The following is a 22,967-nucleotide window of genomic DNA, read 5'->3' as shown; positions in this document are numbered from 1 at the left end:
CTCCTACACAGCTGTGCCTCATGTACACACTCACACGCTAACGGTAAGTGTGAGTGGGCCTTGTCTGGCTCTGGCTGCCTGGTACTGCGGACCAGGCCCGCTGGTAGGGGGGGCAAAGGGGTATATTGTCCCGGCCGGGCCCGGGGAGATAGGGGGCCCAGAATTAGGTCCCAATTACAATGTATGTATTGGATACAGGGCCCTTTTCCGATGACTTTGTTCTGGGCCTTGCTGCGGACACTGCTGACTTGGGGTCAGGATTTCCCAACACCCATTCATTCATTCCACTCATTACTTTCTCTGTGTTTTGTCATCAAACTAAAAAGACTGGTCCTGGATCAGATCAAAATGCCAGCGAGGACATGATGGCGGGAGGCAGGCTGGCTTTAGCATTCTGTCATGTCCTGACCTGACCAACATCCTTGACAAATCCAATCACACATGTGGATGGGGTATGTCAAATCACCTAGAGACCAATTGGTCGTGAATGTGTCGGGCCTTTGTAAACTTGGCTGAGGCTGAGACAAGCAGCATAAAGTCTTTATGGGGTTTTAATGGTCTAACGTGAACCAAGTTTGATAAGTGATAAGGTGGTAAGTGTGGGCCATGATGATGCTGTAGATTTACTGTGAAAGTTCCTAAAAATATCCCCGATATTTGTTTTGATAACAGTTTTGGCCCGAATTTTAGATGGGGTACAACCAGGCAGTTGAATGTTATTTGATGTGACAGGAGTCTCCTTTTGGTAAAAAAAAAAACAGTGGCTCTCGCATAGAGTTGTGATTTAAAGGTTGGTGGGCTGTGGAAATCTTTCACATTTTAGAAACAAATTTCTCATGAGAGGGTCGGCCCTTTGTAAACTGAGCTAAGTTTCAATGGAATAAAAGCCTCCATGTTCTTTTTAATGGGCTCACATATTACACAGTTATCAGGCCATCAAAACACTGTCTATTTATAGCCCTCTCTGGAGCTCTGTCTTTCCAATGGATTCAGGGATTGTTTTGGTTAGGACAGTTTAGGTAAGTATATTCGCTCGTAAACAGAGGAGGCTTACTCTGGAATGCTATTTTAAAATCTGGCTGGCTAGGCCTACTTTCAACAGGTTTCAAGAGGGATACTGTGTGTGATTGTGTGTGTGTGTGTGTGTGTGTGTGTGTGTGTGTGTGTGTGTGTGTGTGTGTGTGTGTGTGTGTGTGTGTGTGTGTGTGTGTGTGTGTGTGTGTGTGTGTGTGTGTGTGTGTGTGTGTGTGTGCGTGCGACCAAGTACGTGTAGGTGTTTATACTTGTGACTGCGTGCATGTGTGTGTGCGTGTGTGTGCCTGAGTGCTATCATTTGTTGTCAAACTATAACTCCTTATCATCATTGCGATGGCCTGTGCTGCTATTCTTGGCTGTTTGAGGAGTCTGACTCATGACTATTTCTGTCTGCCATGCTATGCTATGGGAACGCAGGCCAAATCACACAACCTTGTTGCCGTTTTAAAAATAGCGCTTTGGATTCATTGTCAAGGAGGCCATCCTAAAGGATACTTTATTTTGTCAAGGTTATCTCTCTCTCTCTCTCTCTCTCTCTCTCTCTCTCTCTCTCTCTCTCTCTCTCTCTCTCTCTCTCCTTCTATGCCTGTGTGTGTGGTGCATGCATGCATACGTGTGTGTGTGTGTGTGTGTGTGTGTGTGTGTGTGTGTGTGTGTGTGTGTGTGTGTGTGTGTGTGTGTGTGTGTGTGTGTGTGTGTGTGTGTGTGTGTGTGTGTGTGTGTGTGTGTGGACTCTAGGCCATGTGCATAGGCTGGTGGTCTGACCTTAGTGGATTAAGAAAAAGAAGGGCCAGAGAGATAGCTGATAAATACTGCTCCATATCGGCAGTTATACGTAGGAAACATGTTCATCTGGAAGAGATGCATTCCTAAAACAGGATGTTTTTATTGGCCAAAATAGTTGTCTGATTATTCAGCAGATATGGTTCCTATTGGTGTTCACTTGTAATGTGGAATCAAATAATGGACATAGTGTGTGTGTGTGTGTGTGTGTGTGTGTGTGTGTGTGTGTGTGTGTGTGTGTGTGTGTGTGTGTGTGTGTGTGTGTGTGTGTGTGCGTGCGTGTGCGTCCGTGCGTGCGTCCGTGCGTGTGCATGTGCATGCATGTCACCGGCGAAATGCCAAGGGTCAATTGTAATGATCTGTGGCAGCCACTGATAATCCACTTCTCAAAAGTTATACAAAGTTATGACCCCAACCACGTCAGCCAATCAGACCAGAGCATTCCATTCTGAAGGGTGAGTCATACTTCCGATGCATAACGTAATGTGTCCCACTGAAGCACCTCTCAATAACACTTCCTCTCTCTCTCTCTCTCTCTCTCTCTCTCTCTCTCTCTCTCCTTGCACCAGACAAGCGGTAAAAGGGCCGTGTCACCCTCATGGATTTACACTTCTCTGCACGCGATATGCATACACACATGCCTCATCCCAGGAATTTGGCACAGTCCAACAATCCACAAACGCCCCATGTGAGAATCACCACGACATCCTAAGCACCGAGATGACAGGACTTCTGACGAGCAGCATAGAGCAGAGCAGACACTTGCACTCGCCACGGCTGGATTGGTCATATGGCACACAGGGCATTTTCCCAGTGGACTGTTGATGAATTATAGTAGGCCTGGCCCTCCCCTCAATGGCTAGCCTGGTGAACCAGCGCCACCCGCTGGACGGCAAAATGTTTTGTCTACGGGTGGGTCTGGCCTCGCATAATCATTCAATGAAGCCAGAATGCCATGAATCTGGCAAACCAATTACAACGCAAAGATGTGTTTTGAATCAAAGCGGGCAGGGTTTTGAGGGAAGGTTGTTCTCATCAACAATCTTAGGATGTATTATGCATCGAGGCCAGACTAAATTAGACATCCACATTTAGTCTGGTTTATCAGGCTACTCAATGGCATCAGTCCTCATGCCGCTACAGCAGGCCTCTTTGAGACAGTCGGATATCAATTAAGCATTTTTGCTGTTAGGCTCGAAATAAGCTCATGCTAGGTGACTGAAATTTTGTCAAAGGCTTCGTTGTCTCTCTCAATGGTCCTGGTTAAAAATTCCTGGCCTTGCCCTGCCGTGGCCTGGCAGTAGGGGCGCTGGGTTGCTGCCCCAGTGACCTGGGCTTGATTCCGGCCCGTGTCATTTGCAGATCCTTCCCCGTCTTTCTCTCCCCACTCTTTTCCTGTCTCTCCTCCACTGTCCTGACAAACATAAAGGCCAAAGAAGCCCTATAAAATATACTGTATATGGCTCTACCGTGGCTGATATGGTAGGGCACACGTTTACCACTCGGCCGACCCGGGTTCGATGCCCGGTCCTTTGCCGGTCCTTCCCCCTTCTCTCTCTCCCAGTTTGTTTCCTGTCTCTCCTCCACTATCCTGTCTCACAAAAACCAATTAAGGCTGAAAAGCATCAAAAAATACTTTAAAAAATATATATATACACTGTATATATATATTTTAAAAAATGCCCGGCCTAGTTTTTCATCCGGGTCCAGCCCTGGCACTCGCGCTCACAGTGCCGGGAACTGGCCCCCCACTCTACGGGTACATGTCTGCTTCCAAATTTAGACAGCCGAGGCCACTGCTCACATGAACACACACACTCACACACAGACACACACACACACACACACACACACACACACACACACACACACACACACACACACACACACACACACACACACACACACACACATATTTATACCTCTGGGAAGGAGAGGAGGGTGGTGAGAGATTATGGTTCAGAGATATAGTGGAGTGGACCGTTATGGACAGTTATGTACTGTATATGGACAGTGCTGTGTATTCCAATCAAGAGTGACTCATTTACTCAATCATGATGACAAAGAGTTCAGAGGAAAATGTTGTTGAGGCATTTACCGTGGGTCTGGCATGCTTTTGATTACTGTGAAAAGTGAGTGGATCTGTTTGCATGGACCTGAAGGATGTTTACTTCCTGCCCACTCACAATAAAATCAGAATTATTTGTGAGAGGGGACACAAACAATTTATAGAATTTTCAGTTGCTGAAGGACAAGCTGTGTGTTTGTGTTTGTGTGTGTGCGTGTGTGCGTGTGTGTGTGCGTGCGTGCGTGCGTGCGTGCGTGCGTGCGTATGTTTGTGCAGGGAATGACATTGACATTGACAACAATTATTTATGGGCTCTCAGTACATATACATGTACTAGATCAGCTGTACTCGATCAGATGCATGACACTATGTTTAAAATGCCAGTTTCTAATTCTACAAAAAGGAAAGAGGAGTGCTCGTCTAGGGCAGTGGTTCCCAACCAGGGGTACGTGTACCACTAGGGGTACGCGAGCACACTGCAGGGGGTACTTGGAAAACATTTAATGCCACCAAATATATGGCATGGTAACATTCACTGTTGGGAAAGTTACTCAAAAACTGTAATGCACTACTTATTACATGTTACTGTCATTTAAAAGTAATGCCTTACAGTACAACATTTTTTTTTAAAAGTAAGGCATTACACTACTTTTGCATTACTTTTAGTTACTTAAGCCAAAATGACTGGAAATAAGGATTTGGCAATCTACAGTGCAAATCTATGAGGTGGCATGACTTTCACCTGCCATCCACAAGTCGTTTTGGAAGCCTGCAGACTGAAAACCAACATTTTCAGGAATTGCGTCTTACCCACATACAATAAGGCCTAAGAAAAATAAAAGTAAAAAAAAAAAAAAAAAAGTAAAAAAAAAAAATAAAAGTTCGGTTCCGGTTGGTTGTCAGGTTTGGTCATCGTCCGGTCTGATTTTTTTTTTTATATACAATTTTTTTTCAATTTCTTTTTTTTTATGTCCGACCCCCCAAACCCCCCACATGCGCCAGATTTTGTCATAAACGTTGTTGAACAATGCCAAGGACGATAGTGGAGTTGAGGCTTTATAAGTAGGCTACAGCTGAAGCTACAATGAAATATAATAAGCATTAATGAGCCAAGAGGCCTATAATATTTTATTTCAAATTGATTTATTTCAATTTTAGTGATGTTTAGTTGAACAAAAGTGAGGGAGGTGCAATGTACTCACCCCCCCCCGTCGGATAGCCTACCCTGCCGTGTTCCTGTCTCGTGCGAATGGGATGCATCCCATTAGTAATTAGTTACTTTTGTAACGAGTTACTCCCAACACTGGTCACATTAGGATGTAGGAACAGATATAGAGCATGAGTGAGGGGGTTACTTATCATATGGCAAAATGACATTGGGGGTACGCATGACAAAAAAGGTTGGGCAACACTGGTCTAGGGCACCAAAGTGCCAAAGTGACTAGAACCGGCCCTGTGTGTGTGTGTGTGTGTGTGTGTGTGTGTGTGTGTGTGTGTGTGTGTGTGTGTGTGTGTGTGTGTGTGTGTGTGTGTGTGTGTGTGTGTGTGTATGAGAGAGAGAGAGAGAGAGAGAGAGAGAGAGAGAGAGAGAGAGAGAGAGAGTGTGTGTTACTCCTCTCAAAGCACGATGAGATGCAGGTTTTCTTCTACAGGTTTTATTTCCTCAAGTCATCTTCTTAGACCTCCCAAAACCGTGAAAACTAAAACACACAATACAGTACACAGTATTAAAATGGCGGCAGCTAAAACGCTACACAACCAGACCGTTAAAAATGAATTAACAAAATGACAACAAAAACAAACCTCGTTGGCTGCGTGCCTTAACTGAGAGAAAGTAAAGTCCTTGGTGACTTTGGTCAGTGTCCTACACAGGCTTGAAGTTGTATAAATCGTCCTCATTGACAACTTTAACGGAGCATTGATCTACTGTAGCCGATCCTTGAAGTGCTAATGTCTTTCTGAAGTTTAGCTGGCCACGTTAGGGTGTTACGTCACACGCACGCACTTGAGGTTGTCAAAATAAAAGTTCGCTCTTAAAACACAGGTAAGTATACATATACATAAATACAATAACCAAATAAAACCATTATAAAAGTATCAAAACCCTTTGCATGAAAAACACTTGAAAACAATGCTTGTAACCGTTACAGAAAGAGAGAGCATGTGTGTGTGGGTGAGAGAATGCATGTGTGTATGATTTGTGCGTGGGTTTAAATGTGTCAGTCTATGTAACAGAGTCTAGGTGTCATGTGAAGAGCTGAGAGTGTGCATTAGCATAAACAGCAGTATTGATCAGAGGAGTCTCGGGCAGGGGCGGGGGCGGGAGGCCAGAGTGTCAATCGCAGCAGCACATAGTCATCCAGGACACTTATACAAGCCCAGTCTCCTTTGCCTATTTACCAGCCCATGCGGAAGATGATCACACACATATGCACACATGCATGCATTGGCACGCACACACACGCTGACACACACACGCACGCTGACACACACACACACACACACACACACACACACACACACACACACACACACACACACACACACACACACACACACACACACACACACACACACACACACACACACACACACACACACACACGATCAACTCAGGGAACAGCTGATCAATCCCAGGTGATTGCTGGATCTCTAGACCTGTAATACCAAAGTCTGTCCAATTTGTTTTCCCTTCCCCACAGTCATATCAAATATATAGGCCACTCACTCATTCTTGTGTGTCTGCTTATCTGTGCCTCTGCTCTGTCTGTGCAGTCTCTCTCTCTCTCTCTCTCTCTCTCTCTCTCTCTCTCTCTCTCTCTCTCTCTCTCTCTCATGGTGAACATTCTTTTCTTTTCTTCTTCTCTTCCTCTCTCTGACCTCATGTGGAGAGGAGTTTAGATGGCCGGCCTGTCTGGTCCATGAGTGAGTGGGTGTGTGGGGGAGCAGATAGGGGTCTTGGGTAAGGATGGCAGCGTAGCGAGGGAGTAGCAGCAGGGCTGACCTGGGATGAAAAATTAGACCGGGCATTTTCAACCAAGACCGGTCCGCCAGGCATTGAAAGAGACAATGAAGCCTGTAACAACATTTTTAGTAATCTAACATCAGTTTTTGGACACCAAACAGCCAAAATTAACATTTAAATCTGACTAAGAGAGGTTTTCTGTAGCAGCATGAGGACTGACACCATTGCATAAACCAGGCCAAAATCATCAACAGTCCACTGGGCAAATGCCCTGTATGCCCTATGGCCAGTCCAGCTATGAGTATCAGCGATCACATATTTTACACTCCACTTCATATCTGTGCCACCGCTCCCAGCACGCATCACCTAACAGACCTCACACCTGCCTGGTGCCAAGACCACTGGCAGGTTTTCCAGGGCCCGGGACAAAGTCTTCTGAAAGCCCCCCCCCCAAATACATATACAGTATAATGTAATGGACTCATTACTGGGCTCCCTCTTTACCTGGGCCCGTGACAACTGACCACTTTGTCCCCCTCTGTCCGCTTCCCTGCCTGGTACACATCACCTTACAGACCTGATACAAACCTGTCTTTCTGACCTCAGGGCTGTCTGTTTGGCAACCCCTTACAGACCTGTCTATCTGCCACACACCAACTCGCAGATCTGTCTCTCTCTGGAACCCATCACCTAACAGACCTCAGACCTATCGGTGTGGGGCAAATCACCTTACAGATCTGCTATTGACCTGTTTGTGCGGCATACAGCACCTTAGAGGCCCCAAGCCTGTCTGTCTTAACTGAGACCTGTTTATGTTCCATGCACCACTTTACAGGCCTGAGACCTGTCTGTCTGGCACCACCTTACAGACCAGAGTTGCGCGATTGCAGGACCAGGAATTAAATTGCAGCCCCGCCTTTCAACAAGATAAGTCCGTGCCTAAAGCGGCTGTCTTTCCATAGACTCAACATAGAACCACCACATTAACAGCCAAAAATAAGGACTAACGAACTATACTGTGGGGTAATCACCACAAATATGTAAACTATCAACTGTCTCGGTGATGATAATCACACAAGTTTTACCATCTGTGATGTTTATCTGAAGTTATTACTACGAACAGCAAGTCTTGTCATATTCCCTGCATTGCATCGCATCGCATTTGCTGTGTGCTACGCCCACTTCTAGGCACTAACATTCGCAACACTTAAGCAGTTCTGAGACGCTAAACTGCTAATTTTGCTAATGCGGAAGTCTGCCATAGGACACAGTGGAGATTGCCCGACTCGCCTCTCTGTATGGCTCTGTTACAGACCTGCTATAGACCTGTTGTCTGGCACACACCCCTTTACAGGCCTCAGACCTGTCTCTCTGGCACAGACCAGCATACAGACCTCAGACCTGTTGTCTGGCATGCATCCACTTACAGACCTGTCTGTGTGGCACAGACCAGCTTACAGATCTCAGATCTGTCTGTCTGCCATGCACCACACACACACACACACACACACACACACACACACACACACACACACACACACACACACACACACACACACACACACACACACACACACACACATTCACTCTACATTAAAAAGCAACCAATTGTTCAGTGCATTGTACTGAAAAAAATATTGAACAAAATGATTCACTCTGCATTAAAATCCTCCTTTTTCTTGGCCCAGCGATTTGTTTTTTTTTGTTTTTTTTTTAATCGGGTCACATGTTATACGAGGTATATGCAGAAATAGTAACTTAATATTCAATAATAATTTTCTATTTAACAGTAATTTATTTCAACAAATGGACACATGGTTGGCATGGAAACTAATACAATTGTTGCCTGAAGCATGGGTGGTAAGGAGCCAGGGATCAGCTGTCTTTTTAGGCATGACTGCCCTCTGTTGATTGGTGCTTGTCATTACAGGTCACCCCCACCACCATCACTCCAGTCCCTTCGCCTATTTTTCAAACCGGCAGGGTTACTTTCACATGTGCTTACGCTTCTGTTTTAATTGCAATATTTAATATGTATACATGTGCATTATATTGTTGTTCTCCAATAGCAGAGACCTGTTACCAGGATTGATTTCAGATTATTTTGAGAAATCATTATTTATTATCATCTAACCATCACTCATCATCCGTGGTCAGATACCTAACACTTGGTAGAGTCTGTCGGTAGCCTAATGTGTTTTATTTAGGCTTAGGCTTACTCCTAACAAGGCTCCTAGTAAGACATAAGCATACAAGTGACAATAAGTCACAGTACATGTGATTCTTCAGCCACGTATCTCAGATACGATATCTGCAGTTCCTCTTCCACAGTCTGGCATCAGTTTCTTCATTATTATTCTCTATATGCTGAAGTCTGGGAGGGATCTGACACAGCAACTCGCAGTGATGGAGGACGGATGCCAAGGGACGTGTCCAGGGGTGGACTGGCAGTATGGCATACCGGGCATTTTCCCGGTGGGCCGACGCCCCTCGAGGGCCGATGCCCCTCTTTAAAAAAAAAAAAAAAAAAAAAAAAAAAAATTTTTTTTTTTTTTTTTTTTTTTTTTTTTTACAAAAGAGACCGGCGGCCCACGGTGTCATGTTGACGGCCCTCGGCCAGGGCGGTTCTAATGGGTGGCAGGGGGTGGCATTTGCCAGAAATATGATATGCCAGCCCAGGAGCCCCCTCAGATATAATAGACTCTAGCCCCGAAAAAAACGCGTAATAACGAATGAAATCGCAAATAGCAGTTCAACAAAACATCGTTTTCCCCACACACACTCTTTGATGCATGTTTGTATAGACATCATGGCTGTGAACTGGCACATGTGGGGTACCATTCGAAAGCTTACATTCTCCTCTTTCCAGTGGTATGCAGGATATTCAGTTGCCATGTACATTACGACAACACTAACACATAGAAGCAGATGTGTGCTTGTATAGGCCTATCCTGAGGAAGACAAAGTCTCAGAGACAATGCACTGTATTTCATTCTTTTGGTTTTCCTTTTCCAAGTTGAATGTGTACCAATGAAGATTTGTAAGTATATGCTCTATAGTCCATGTGATAAATATATAGATTTGTTATGATAGGCTAAATGGAGATTAATGGTAAACTTTATGGTTAATTCCTGAGACTTCATTTTATATTCCTCCTGTACATTCTGCTCATTTTTAAGGCCAAAATATTCACAGGCATGTGCTAATTGCTGTCTTTGTGGTGGAATGGTGCTGTCTGTGATTCTGTAGAGTAGCCAGTGAGTAGCCACTAAGCATATTATTGTTACTACCAAATAAATATTTCAAGAACACACCTCTGTGGTTGGGCTGGTGGGGTTGTCATTCAAGTGTAAAGAAATCCTGAACACTGTCCATTCCACCAACAAACTTTAATACAACATTTCGGTGATCTGAACTTCTTCAGAAAAAGTTTGTTGTAGGAATGGACAGTGTGCAGGATTTCTTTACAACTGAATACCAATAAATATACATTTGAATATTAAGTTTAAGTATTGTATTATTTGTAGTTAATAATTTATCCCTCTGTTCTTGTCTTGTCAAGCCAGACTGTTGAGGCAGAAGTTAACTATTTTTGCCTCCCAGACTGTACATTGCAAACCTTTTTAAACCACTATCTGAAGCAAGACGCTCCAAACCCAATAGTGAATGTCTACAGTATGTGCCTAACATTAGAATAAGTATGTGCCCCCCTCTCTTTGTGTGTGTCCAAGGAGCTGACTTGACTGAAGGGTGCAGATAAGGGCAGTTCATCCCCATCTGTTAGGGGCTCTCTTCTCTCAACTTCCAGGTTTTCTGCCAGCTTACATGACCAATTCATAGATTCATTTTACATAAACAATTGAACGTGCGATCACTGCACGTATAGTGGAGTTTTTTGGTACCTGAAAGAGAGGATTTTTTCCGTTAGAAGACATTAGTTACGTCAATTTAATGGCGGCGCTCCGCTAATTATCGGTATGTGGGGCCGGTCTGAGGCAAAAATGCCCGGGCCGTTTTGTTGTCCCAGGCCAGCCCTGGACGTGTCTGAAACTGAATACTCTCTCTGCGAGCACCGTGCGAGCAAGGCCAACTTCTGTGCTTTGGCAAAGTTGTCGACATCTTTCAGGGACAGGAAACACATTCTGGTCTCTGTGCAACAGCACAGTGGAATGAAGGAAGCAATAAAAGCTGTTGGAACCGGGAAGGCACACGTAGTAGGTATACAGTACATCCAATACAATCATACATTACTAATGCTGCTGTGCCTGCGTTCCACAGAGGTGGAGCAGGTCTGACACAATCAGGCAAGCAAACTAGGCAATTGCCTGGGGGCCCCATCTGAAAAGGGGCCCCCTGGTAATGGCTGGTTATGTACTTGTATTCAATTCAATGACTGCAATGACAACTTGGAGAGTGTGACCACACCTCACTGAATTCAATAACGCGATAATAGGGAAAAGATGCTCCTATCAAAATGTGTCGGGGGGGGTCAGTATTTGGCTAGGGCCAGTCAGTATTTGGCTAGGGCCCTTTTATACCTTGAAACAACCCCTGAGGTGGAGAACAAAGCAGGCAGTGTAGGTACTGCAAAGGTGGAAATGAAAGACTTCTGTAACAGGGCGTAGGGCGGGAAACGCTAGGCCTACTCGTTGATTCACCCGTGGCGATTATGGCGAGTAATTATTCACAGCAGAGAAACAGCCGCGCGTTGCCACGACAACACTTGGTGGAGCTCACAGGTGTCTCGTGTGGCAGCGAGAGTTTGCTCTCCTGTACCTCTACGAAAACAAGAAACGCTGCCAAGAGGCCGTTCTGCTTAATGACTTGTGTGCCACTCTCACCCTCATGCAGAGCTGGGCTGGGAACAAAAAACAGCCCGGCCATTTCGGACATAGACCCCCTCCCCCACCTCCCATTACACTGTATACTGTTTTGATGAGCTCCTTCCACTGTCTATACTTTATTAAAGACTGATAATGGGCCGCCCAATCTAAATTGTGGGCTGGTTCTTAAATTAACGGGAAAAATACAAATAAAAACAAATCAAAAGAACCAGCCCCTGAGGACTGCCGGTCCACCGGGGAAATGCCCTGTTCGCCAGATGACCAGTCTAGCCCTGCCCTCATGGCAAGACTTCTCCTTTCGCCAAACGGTTTCTGAAGAAGGTGCATTGTTATACAGTCCAGTAAGCCTTACATCTCATCAAAATGTTACTTCAGCAAGGTACCAGCTGGTCTTACAGTTGGAGTGGAAAGTAGGCTTGTGAGGAACTACAGGTGAGTGATACGATTTTGTTTCTAATAGTACACACACACACACACACACACACACACACACACACACACACACACACACACACACACACACACGTGCGCACATGTGCACACGCGTCTGTTGTTAATCATGCACCCACACTCAGACATGCGTGTTGGGAACACACACGCTGACACATACACAAACATAGACGTTGATACAGGTTACGCAGACAGATACTGTGCAGTACAGCTGAGCTCATAGTCTCCCCAGAGAGGCCATTTATCTTCGTGACATACACATGTGTATTACAGACACTCTCTCACACACACACACACACACACACACACACACACACAGACACAGACACACACACACACATACTCACATACAATACTCCAATCATAAGGAAGCGTGTCTACAGCTAAGCAAATAACTATCATTTCAAAGTCTGTCACACGTTGACACAACTACTGTCAAGCTGTAAGATGTCAGTTAACTAGGCCTGTGCTGTGTCGCCTCTCGTAGGCCTACCGAAATCCACCAAACCTCTGTTTAGTACATAAAGCTCCAGCTCCTCCAAAGTAGATCATCAGGCACTCCAGCGTGTGGTGAAAACAGCAGGGAAAATCACTGGAATGCCTCTCCTGGAGATTAGTACCATCTACACCACACGCTGTCTACGGAGAGAGCAGAACATCCTGTGCGACAGCCACTATCCTGCCTATCATTTGTTCCAACGGCTCAGGTAGAAGGTACAGGTCCCTTCAGAGCCGCACTAAAAGACTGGCCAACAGCGTTTACCAACAGGCCATTACACTTTTGAATTTGCAGGACTGCTGAGGAACATTACTGCCTAAAATGTTATCCATCTATCCTTTGGACATGTCTGTGACAAGTCTGTTTCCCAATGTCAATAGGAAAAGTAGGACTCCTATCCAAAGGTCTGGTGAGTTGAAAACCTACTAGTGCTGAAGACGGGGCCATTTGAACGGGCCCCCTGCCCAATACATGCAATGTAATGAGGAGCAAGTTCTGGGCCCCCATATCTCTGGCCTGGGACAACTGACTCCTTGGGACAACTGACAACTGGCCCCAACACACACTGAAAAGTAATCGAAGATATACTGTATATATAACACAAAACACTAAGATAGCACCAAAACACAGATTTGACTTTTGAGGGCCCCATGTTTACATTTCACCTAGGGCCCCCAATGGCCTAGATCCATCCCTGGCTTCATACATACAGTAATCACTTTGGCCCTTCCAATAAACACACGTTTTGTTTAGGCTATAAAACAAAAGTTCGGGAGAAGCGTAATGAAATTTGACAGGTCTAGATTAACACCTGCACTCTATTCCCTGCTCGTCTGTGATTCGTTCATGTTCTGCGCGCTTGTGCAGGCACGCCTACCTACCCACCTGATTCTCATTCCCTTCAATTATCAACACTGCATTTATTCCCCGCTCACCTGCTCTAAGTTAGAAACTCGCTTTCTCGCTCGTACCCTCCATCGGCCCCTATCACCACCTATCTTCGTCTTTTTGATTGTTTTATCCAGGATTTCGCCCTCACGCCTCCTTGGTTCCGTTCGCTCTCCCAATAACCGGCATGGGGGTGTCCGCTCAGAGCTCGCACAGTATTCGTGGGTCCGGGTAATGTCCGAACTCTCAGTTGGAGCCCCGTACTCCCGAGCCCACGAACCGTCTTTTAATCATAACCAACATTTGTGCTCGCCTCGGCAGTCATTTCAGCACCATGGTCAGCGACCTTGCCCAATACGCTATTTTCGCTATTTGCTTTTAACTCATGTTCCTCGAGTGCAGTGGTCCAGCGACCCCGTAAAGCACATTCATGATTTCTCGAGTGCAGTGGTCCATCGACCCCGTAAAGCACTTCCATGATCTGTTCGCCGCGAGGACGATCACGAGAAGCCCGTTCTCCAGCGAAAACGAAGATGTATGCATACACAGGCTACTGAATTCGAATTTCAGATAGCACACTTGTGAACACAATCTGGCCTTACACTCCACACCTTCCTCATAGTGGCCTCTCAGAGTTAGTCTCATCTCAACCCTCTGAAGAGTGCTTTGCACTGTGCCCTAGCACCTCACTTACTGTACACACAAAAAACAATGTGTTCCTCTGTTTGCAATGGACATGGATTTTGTTCTGACCTTCAATTGAGAGTAGGACAGTTTTACAGTGCGGGAACTGACAGTACATGCACACACAGACATTCTAACCGTTTCGGACTGATAACGGACACGGGAAGTGGACGTACTGTGGACGTCCGCGCCGTTGGTGTGTATGCACCGTGAGGGTGGAAATTGGTAGGGCTGCGCAGGGCCGCTAACAGTTTTTCCCGGGCCTAGGACAAAGTCATCTGAATTCCGCAGACAAGTGAACAGATCTTTTTACCTCCGCCAAGGAGGTAATGTTTTAAGTCGCGTTGGTTTGTCTGTCTGTTTGTCTGTTTGACTGTCTGTCTGTCTGCATAACTCAAAAATCTAATCAACATTTTTGGACAAAACGTTGTGGGTTTGTTGATAATGACCCAAGGAACAAGTGATTAAGTTCTGGTGGTGATCCGGATAATGAGCCGGAACCAGGACTTTTTTAAAGATTCTGTCAGCAGGATAACTCGAAAACTAATCAACTGATTTGGACGAAAATTTGTGGAGCTGTTAGAAATGACCCAAGGAACAAGTGATTAAATTCCGGTGGTGATCCGGATCACAAACCGGAACCAGGACTTTTCAAAAGATTCTTCACTATCTAGACGCCCCCTAGTGACCAGAAATTGAATTGCGGGAACAGCAAAAAAACAAGGCAGAAAGACTTAGGGTGTAACATGGTCAAATGTATCGAGCAGCTTCCTTGGCGGAGGTCTGCGCTCTCTGAGTGCTTCTAGTTCAAAATGCAATATCGGTATATTTGTTTTTCTTGTGTTTACCAGTTAAAATTGTATATACATTGGTAGAATCAGTGCTTTATGATGGATGAATTTGAACTGGAATTGTCAGAGAGCACCTAGTTCTAACTGCCCCTGATGCTGTCTTAAAATCAATCTGATTTTGACAAAGAAAAATGTATTTAAAACGTACTTAAACGGTACACTGAGAACAAATTTAACTCTAGAAGATGTTAAATCAACTCTTCATACTGCCTTTTTGAACTGTGTAGGCGGATGGTCATTGTGAAGGTTACTGGAACACTGGTCAAGAAAGACTATGCTCACTGCAGTTGGTTTTGATTGCTGTTGACGGCATACTGCGAAATAAAACCTATTTTGTGTCTTTGCATTTTGCCTTTCATCTCTCAACAAGAGCTCTAGTCATTGTTTTCTTTGCTGCATTGCTCTGACGGATTTCATGTGTCTGACTCATCTGAAACACTGATGTGTTTTCTTCTGTTCAGCTGAGGTGGATTCTGATCGGCTCAGCGAGTTCACTCAAGCTGCCATACGTCCACCTTGGAGCCAATGTAAACTGAAATCTGATACTGAAAATGACCCCCTTTTAAAAAAGACAACATAAAGAAAAACAGAAAAAGCTACCCCTAAAAAAATATGCCTATGACTGCTTTCACCAAAGCAGAATATTCATTAAAGTGTCAACCTCTGTCGCCGGCTCAACAAAAAAATCTGCTGAGATTTGACAGCGGCCGTATAATGTTAAATATATTCACCCGTGCAGGGGATATATAGTCTGCAGGGCCAGTATTTATGCCTGTGGTCTCAGTCTGTGCTGGGGAGCGCGGGGAGACTGGAAGTCCCCGGTGCAGTGCAGCCGTGCAAGATCAAATAGACAGGTTTATGACAGGAGTGTGTGTGTGTCAGTATGTGTGTGTGTCTGTACATGATTGCGTGTGCAATGTGTGTGTGTGTGTGTGTGTGCACGGGCGTGCACATGCGTCTGTACACAAACATGCATGCTGGTTGTGTGCGTATGGGTGTGTACAGTATAATGCTGTGTGTGTGTGTGTGTGTGTGTGTGTGTGTGTGTGTGTGTGTGTGTGTGTGTGTGTGAGCATAGTTGTGTACGGTATGTATGTGTGTCCAGAATATGGCAGTGTGTGTATGTAGCCAGGCTACGCCCTCTTAGTGACGCAACACCTTCAGCGGCGTAACTTCTCGAAACGAGATTTGAAAGCCGATGATAATCAGGCTAGTGTGTACCATATGTGCACACCCATGTGTTTGTGTGTACAGTGCAAGTGTGCATAAGTGTAGCACATAGCCTTTTTTTAGCAGTATCATGTCCTTTTTCTTGATTGTTTTTTTAAACTGGTAATCTCAAAGTTTTCATTATCACGACCTCAGCTGAACAAAAGCTACCACTTGCAAATGTGTGGGGCAAACACAGTAAAAACAAACCCAGACACACTGAATGAATGCTAATTAGATTTATTGACAGAAATATACGGCAATGCTCTCAAGTATCCAACAGACCAACACACACAGGCACATAACCAATGTACTCTGCAGTGTGCTCTCTGAAGGGGTTCTAAGTACATTGTTTAGAGACAAGCAAGCTAGCTACAAGTTTTTTTTTTTCATTTTCATTGTTTTCATTTGCATTTTTGCACAAAAAGCTTTCCATACAGATGTGGGTGTAGACTCTTGTAGCTCTACTTATTGATGACTTAGGAACCTGAAAATACAAATCAAAGAATACCATTCGTGAACAAAAGAGCATTTAGTTTTTGTTTGTAGACAAACACATCTCTCATACATAACTGGTGAAAGACAACTACTTGAAGTACACACAGAGACCTCGGCTAAGGCAGGTGGATCATCGCAAGAAAACAAATTAAACTAAACAAACTTATGTAACAAATTAACATTTTTAAGTTGAGACTGAAAATACTTTGTAGAAAGCCCATGACAACATGTGAAATTTAAACGGACAGACTCACCTCTACACACCACCCCAGCATCTTCGCTATGCTGGCAGTTATGGCGACCGTATCCAGGGTGACGGCATCTAGCCAATGAGGTCTCTCGTCCAGTGCAGGCCACATCATTCAACCAGATCTGGCCTGTGCCACGCCCAAAGCCGGCATTAGTGTTGGCTGCGATAGCTGATCCACAGCGCAGCTGCCTGCAAACCACGTTGGCATCGTTCATGTCCCAGCTGTCGTCACACACGGTGCCCCAGCGGCCACCATGCAGCACCTCAACTCGTCCCTGGCATCGGTTACAACCTCCGACTAGTCGGATTGCAGCTTCTGCAGCAGAACAAAAAAAGTAATATACAGTGTACAGCAATAATGAGTACACCCCTGTTGAAAGGTAACATTTTGACAAATATTGCAATAAGCACACATGTTTTTTTTAAAAACAATATTTCAATAAGCACACACATTTTTCACAAAATGTGCTGTGTAAGTTTACTACATCTGTCAATCTTACAACAGAAAGGTAAGGTCAATAGTATAACTTAAATGACATATTTTTCCATTTTTGTGAAATTATGCTGGTGCAAAAATGAGTACTGAAGAGGCTGGAAACCAACTGGGCAGAGGCAGAAAGAACAGCCCAAAACCGTATTGGCTGGAGAAAAGTTGTGGATGGCCTATTGGGAGTGAACATGGTGAACGTTCTTGATGGGGGAAAGAAATCAAGTTTCAGAAGCTTGATACAGTAACATGAAGTTATACAAATCAAAAAGTATACAACATACGTACATTATGCATTTGTTCTGATAAAATGCGTGCATTGTACATGGAGCCTAAACAACTGGCTTGGACCGTTCTGGCCTAGTGGTTAGTGAGATACTAATGGGGCACTTTCAATGGCAAAAGTGCAACAATAGTGTCTTACTCACCAATCAGAAGTAAGTGTCTATTATCATTCTGATCATACCATTTTCAGCACTGAACTGACATGTATACTGTAGTGGTTGTGCTCTTCTCCTTATCTCATTGCCAGATCAGCAATGCTGCTTAAAGGAGAATTCCAGCCAATTCCAACATGCAGTCGCAAACAAAACGAAAAAAATGGCTGAAAAGTCAAAGGCCGTGTGAGCATGACAACTGCATGTTGAAATTGGTCAAAATCCAGCTTTAAGAAAGTTGATGATGTCACCAGATGTCAAGTCTGGGACTGACTCACCTCTACACACCACCCCAGCATCTTCTCCATGATTGCAGTTATGGACACCGTATCCACGGTGACGGCATCTAGCCAATACGGCCTCTCGTCCAGTGCAGGCCACATCATCCAACCAGATCTGGCCTGTGCCACGCCCAAATCGAGCACCGGAGACCGCCTGGATGGCAGCGCCACAGCGCATGATTCTGCACACCACATTGGCATCATTCAGGCCCCAGCCATCATCACACACGGTGCCCCAGCGATTACGGAACAAGATCTCAACTCGCCCCTGGCAGCGGGAACGACCTCCAACAAGCCTCATCCTTTTTGAGGATCCTTTTTAAGGGAAGACACGACAGAATAATGAAATAACGTCAAAATTAGTATGTAAGTGAGAAAATTGGAAGTGAAATTCCATGCATTACCAAAAAGGTGGGGGAATATATTTTTTGTATGTATTTAAATGCATCATTATGACAATTGAACGGGCATTTGAAGAAATAAGTCAGCATTACAGAATTCATGTTTTTAATGCTTCGTTAACTCAAATGCATTGATTATTAATTCCTTCTCATAGTCTCATTTCTATTACTTGTGTTTGTGAAGTTTTAGAGTGACCATGTGTGGGCAACATGCAAGAAAAGACAATTTGTGCGGAAACCCACGTTACCCACGATGGCCAATATGTTCCTCGCTATTGCTGCCTCAGACTTGCCTCAGCCTGAGAATCTCCTAAAAAAGTCCTAAACAGTCCTTTTTTTGTGGCACTAGATTATTATATACTGGGTCAGCAAGCTGAATTTACGAGGCCAAATCCATATACATTAGCAGAATGCTAGCCAATACAGTTGGAAATCTTCTACCCTGCTGGGAAAAACCTAACACCCCAAAAAATTGACAATGCAGCCTCTTCTATAATACCAGCCATAGTTCTTAACAGGGATGTTTTATGTATGATGTCTGTGACTGGAAATTGCAGTGGAATATATTTTAGCGTTTAGCCTTATGGACTTGCCTGCGTTCGCCACAGACATCATATAGGAAGACTAGATACGTCATCGCGTATTTCAAGCACGTCCGCACAGGTCGCCCATATTAGCGCAGCCTAAACTCTCCACAGACCCTCCGTTACACCTGAAGTGAACTGAAGAGTTGAAACGTTGGGATACTTAAAAATGTATACTGTTGCTTCGCTGAAATATTGACGCGTGTTTATAAATGGTAGGGCTCCTTAAAACTTAAGTGTAGACTGGGGTAAAACGCCCAGGAGAGTAATAGGCCTATGCTTCCCACTTAGCCTATTTGTCCAAAAAATTAGATAGACCTACAGCAAATACACATTTTAAACATTGCTGTGCATTACGTTGACAGCATGGATATATTCATTGCATCAAATTATAGACAACAGAGATGACGTACTGGAAGAGAGATGTAGCCTACAGCGCAACAAGTTAATTCTATCTGGATGGCTTTAGCGTCACGACTCATTTCACAAGGTAGAGCTGTTGAAACCAAAGTAGAATGTAGACTACAAGTGAACGTTTATTTGTTATTTTAATGAAAATATAAAAGATTACTTTGTGCATTTGAATTAAATTATACATGATTTTAGACCTATGATTATTATAATATAATGTAATATAATATAATAATAATGTGAATATGCATCACTAGATCAACATATACTTTCGTTTGGAATTTTTTATACTGTAAAAAAAAGCAAACCCTTTCAAAAATCGTAATAAATTTGAGGGAATTATGACCATCTGAAGAGTATTCAACACCAAAAACTCACTGCAACTGGTTGAGCCAGCAGGCTGCGCTAACATGGCCGCCATGCGCGGACGTTCGACTTGCATGACGGGAGCGTGGACGGCGCATCTAGTCTTCCTATATGATGTCTGTGGCGTTCGCTAACTAGATGGCAACTAGGTGGAACTGCGAAATTATTGGATACAATGGGAACCAATCAGTGTGAGCCTTCTCCTCTATTACACTTTCTCTGGCTCAGCAGAAGCATTATAACCTAGTTTTAGTTCGGACCTTCACACATGCACAGCCTGCTGTTGTACTATATCCTAATTGGGTTAGTCCACTTTCTATTGTATATTGAAGACAAACTAATGGGTCACAACCTCCAAAGTTTGGGCCAGTCTGTAGAAACAAAAAACAGCATCGAGCCATGATATCTAGCAGGCCACTAGGGAAAATACACTGTATGCCAGAATACCAGTCCAACCCTGTTCCATATGTCATGTTTCATGTTTAATTGGACCAACTCACGTCTGCACACCACCCCAGCATCTTCTCCATGATTGCAGTTATGGCGACCGTATCCACTGTGACGGCAGCTAGCCAATGAGGTCTCTCGTCCAGTGCAGGCCACATCATCCAACCAGATCTGGCCTGTGCCACGCCCTAAGCGAGCCCTGGAGACCGCCTGGGTGGCAGTGCCACAGCCCATCATTCTGCACACCACGTTGGCATCATTCAGGTCCCAGCCATCATCACACACGGTGCCCCAGCGATTACCGTGCAAAACCTCAACTCGCCCCTGGCATCGGTTACGACCTCCAACAAGTCGGATTGCAGCTTCTGCAGCAGAACAAAAAAATAATATACAGTGTACAGCAATGATGAGTACTGTACACCCCTGTTGAAAGGTAACATTTTGACCAATATTGCAATAAGTTGCACAAGTTTTTTTTTAACGGTATTTCAATAAGCACACACATTTTTCCCAAAATGTGCTGTGCAAGTTTATTACATCTGTCAATGTTACAACAGAAAGGTAAGGTCAATAGTATAACTTAAATTACATATTTTTCCATTTTTGTGAACTTATGCTGGTGCAAAAATGAGTACTGAAGAGGCTGGAAACCAACTGGCAGAGGCAGAAAGAACAGCCCAAAATCGTGTTGGCTGGAGAGAAGTTGTGTATGGTCTATTGGGAGTGATGGGCCTAAGTAAGTAAGTGAAAATGAGTACACCCCTGTGTTAAACTCCCATAGAGAGGATCATGATCCGCTTCAGTAGTCACATTATATGGTGAGTATATTGTGTTGATAGCATCCACACAGCCCCAAACCATGTCACTAACATGGGGCACTTTTCTTTGAACAAATCACTTTTTACCACAACACATGCCTGACAAACGAACTAAGGATATGGATTACTGGAATCATGCCCTGTGATTTGATGACACCAAGATAAACATATTTGCTTTAGATGGTGTAAAGTTGAAATACAATCTCACTTGTGATTAGGTCTGGTGGTAACCAGGCAAGTGTCAAGCATGTGTTGTGGTAAAAAGCATGGGAGTGGGAGTGACATGGTTTGGGGCTGTGTGGATGCCATCAACAGTGGCATGATCATGATGATGGGAGTTTAACATAGGGCTGTACTCACTTTTGCATCAACATACTTGTGTGTGTGTGTGTGTGTGTGTGTGCTTATGGTCTTACCTGAATAGTGGGCATGGATGCCACACAATAGAAGGAGGCACAGGAACTTTTCCCCCATCATCTGCTAAAACTGATGTTTGGAAAATAAACCACAAGTACTGCAATGAACAAATAATCAATTCAAGAATGACAGCCAGAGATCACAGACTTCCCCTGAATTTCAACGGTTGGTGCGTTCAAACTGTTACTGAAAAGAAAACCTTATCTAGCATAATGGTTAACCTATTAAATGTTGATTAAAATAAAGATCACAATGACTAATGATGAAATAACAAATCAGTTCTAAGTTAGGAGACATCAGGTTTGTCACACTTTGTCACTCTCAGAGGCATAAATTGGCATAAAAAACAAGTGTCACCCACCGGTACAGGATTTGCTTCTGTCTTCCAGCCCCCACGATCTTCCCCAACTGCTGCGATCCATCATCTTTTAAAGGGGCAACATCGGAATGATATTTACTGGGACGATCGTCCACAAACCAATGAAATTCATGTCAACAATGTCATCCATACACAGCAAACAAGATACAATCTATTCAAGATAAAATCTGCTCATTCACCTTGTTCTTTCGCCGTCATTGTTAGTTTTGGGTAATACTACAAGTTCAGCAACTGTCTTATAATGTACAAACACTGAAACATGCACACACGCACACGCACACGCGCACACACACACACACACACACACACACACACACACACACACACACACAAAAATAGTAGCTACTGCAAATATACAAATGTTCTGAACTATAGTCATAGCAGACATCCACATGCTATGTGTTTACCCATTCCAACTGCTGACAGTTACGTAACCCATCCACAGTCCGGAATAACTTCATTGACTACAGCAGACTTAAAAAATATTACTTGCATGAAAATTCAATACAATTTCAATTTAATGATAACATTTCATACAATTCAATTATAAGTTCATTGAATGATTAATTGATTACTCCTCACCTCTTAAAGGATGGGGTAATCATTTTGCTCATGTGTGTTTCTGTCTTTGTGATTGTCACATCTCTCACTCCCGCTGGTTTCCTGTCCCCATCTGCAACTGTCTTGTCTCAGGAAAGGCTAAAAAGTCCCCTCCAAAAAGTATTTAAAATGGTCAGTCACTTCAAATGTAGCCATTGGAAGAGTCGCCACTGCCCCTGTGTTACTGTAACAATGCTGAGTTAGTAATAATAATAATAATAATAATAATAATAATAATGCAATTTATTTATAAGAGTGATTCTACGATTCGGCTACGCTTTTAAGTCCATGGATTTTATTTGCCAATTCCACTAA

The 22,967-nt window shown here is 44.0% G+C and overlaps 1 protein-coding gene across 1 annotated transcript in view; it reads right to left on the bottom strand.

Moving 5' to 3' along the window:
• Positions 1-22,718, bottom strand: part of LOC134451550 (deleted in malignant brain tumors 1 protein-like) — a 31,606-nt gene extending 8,888 nt beyond the window's left edge. Inside the window, exons 1-6 of the mRNA XM_063202056.1 lie at positions 22,635-22,718; positions 22,035-22,098; positions 21,673-21,742; positions 20,492-20,803; positions 18,227-18,544; positions 17,029-17,340 (exon numbers count right to left, since the gene is read on the bottom strand). Coding sequence (XP_063058126.1) covers positions 17,029-17,340; positions 18,227-18,544; positions 20,492-20,803; positions 21,673-21,733 — 1,003 coding nt within the window. The 5' untranslated portion in view covers positions 21,734-21,742; positions 22,035-22,098; positions 22,635-22,718. The remainder of the gene's footprint in view (positions 1-17,028; positions 17,341-18,226; positions 18,545-20,491; positions 20,804-21,672; positions 21,743-22,034; positions 22,099-22,634) is intronic.
• Between the last annotated feature and the right edge of the window lie 249 nt (positions 22,719-22,967).

This window comes from Engraulis encrasicolus, chromosome 6 (genome assembly GCF_034702125.1).
Source record: "Engraulis encrasicolus isolate BLACKSEA-1 chromosome 6, IST_EnEncr_1.0, whole genome shotgun sequence".
Taxonomy (NCBI): domain Eukaryota; kingdom Metazoa; phylum Chordata; class Actinopteri; order Clupeiformes; family Engraulidae; genus Engraulis; species Engraulis encrasicolus.
The sequence above is the reverse complement of the archived record's forward strand: the minus strand, read 5'-3'. Positions and strand labels throughout refer to the sequence as shown.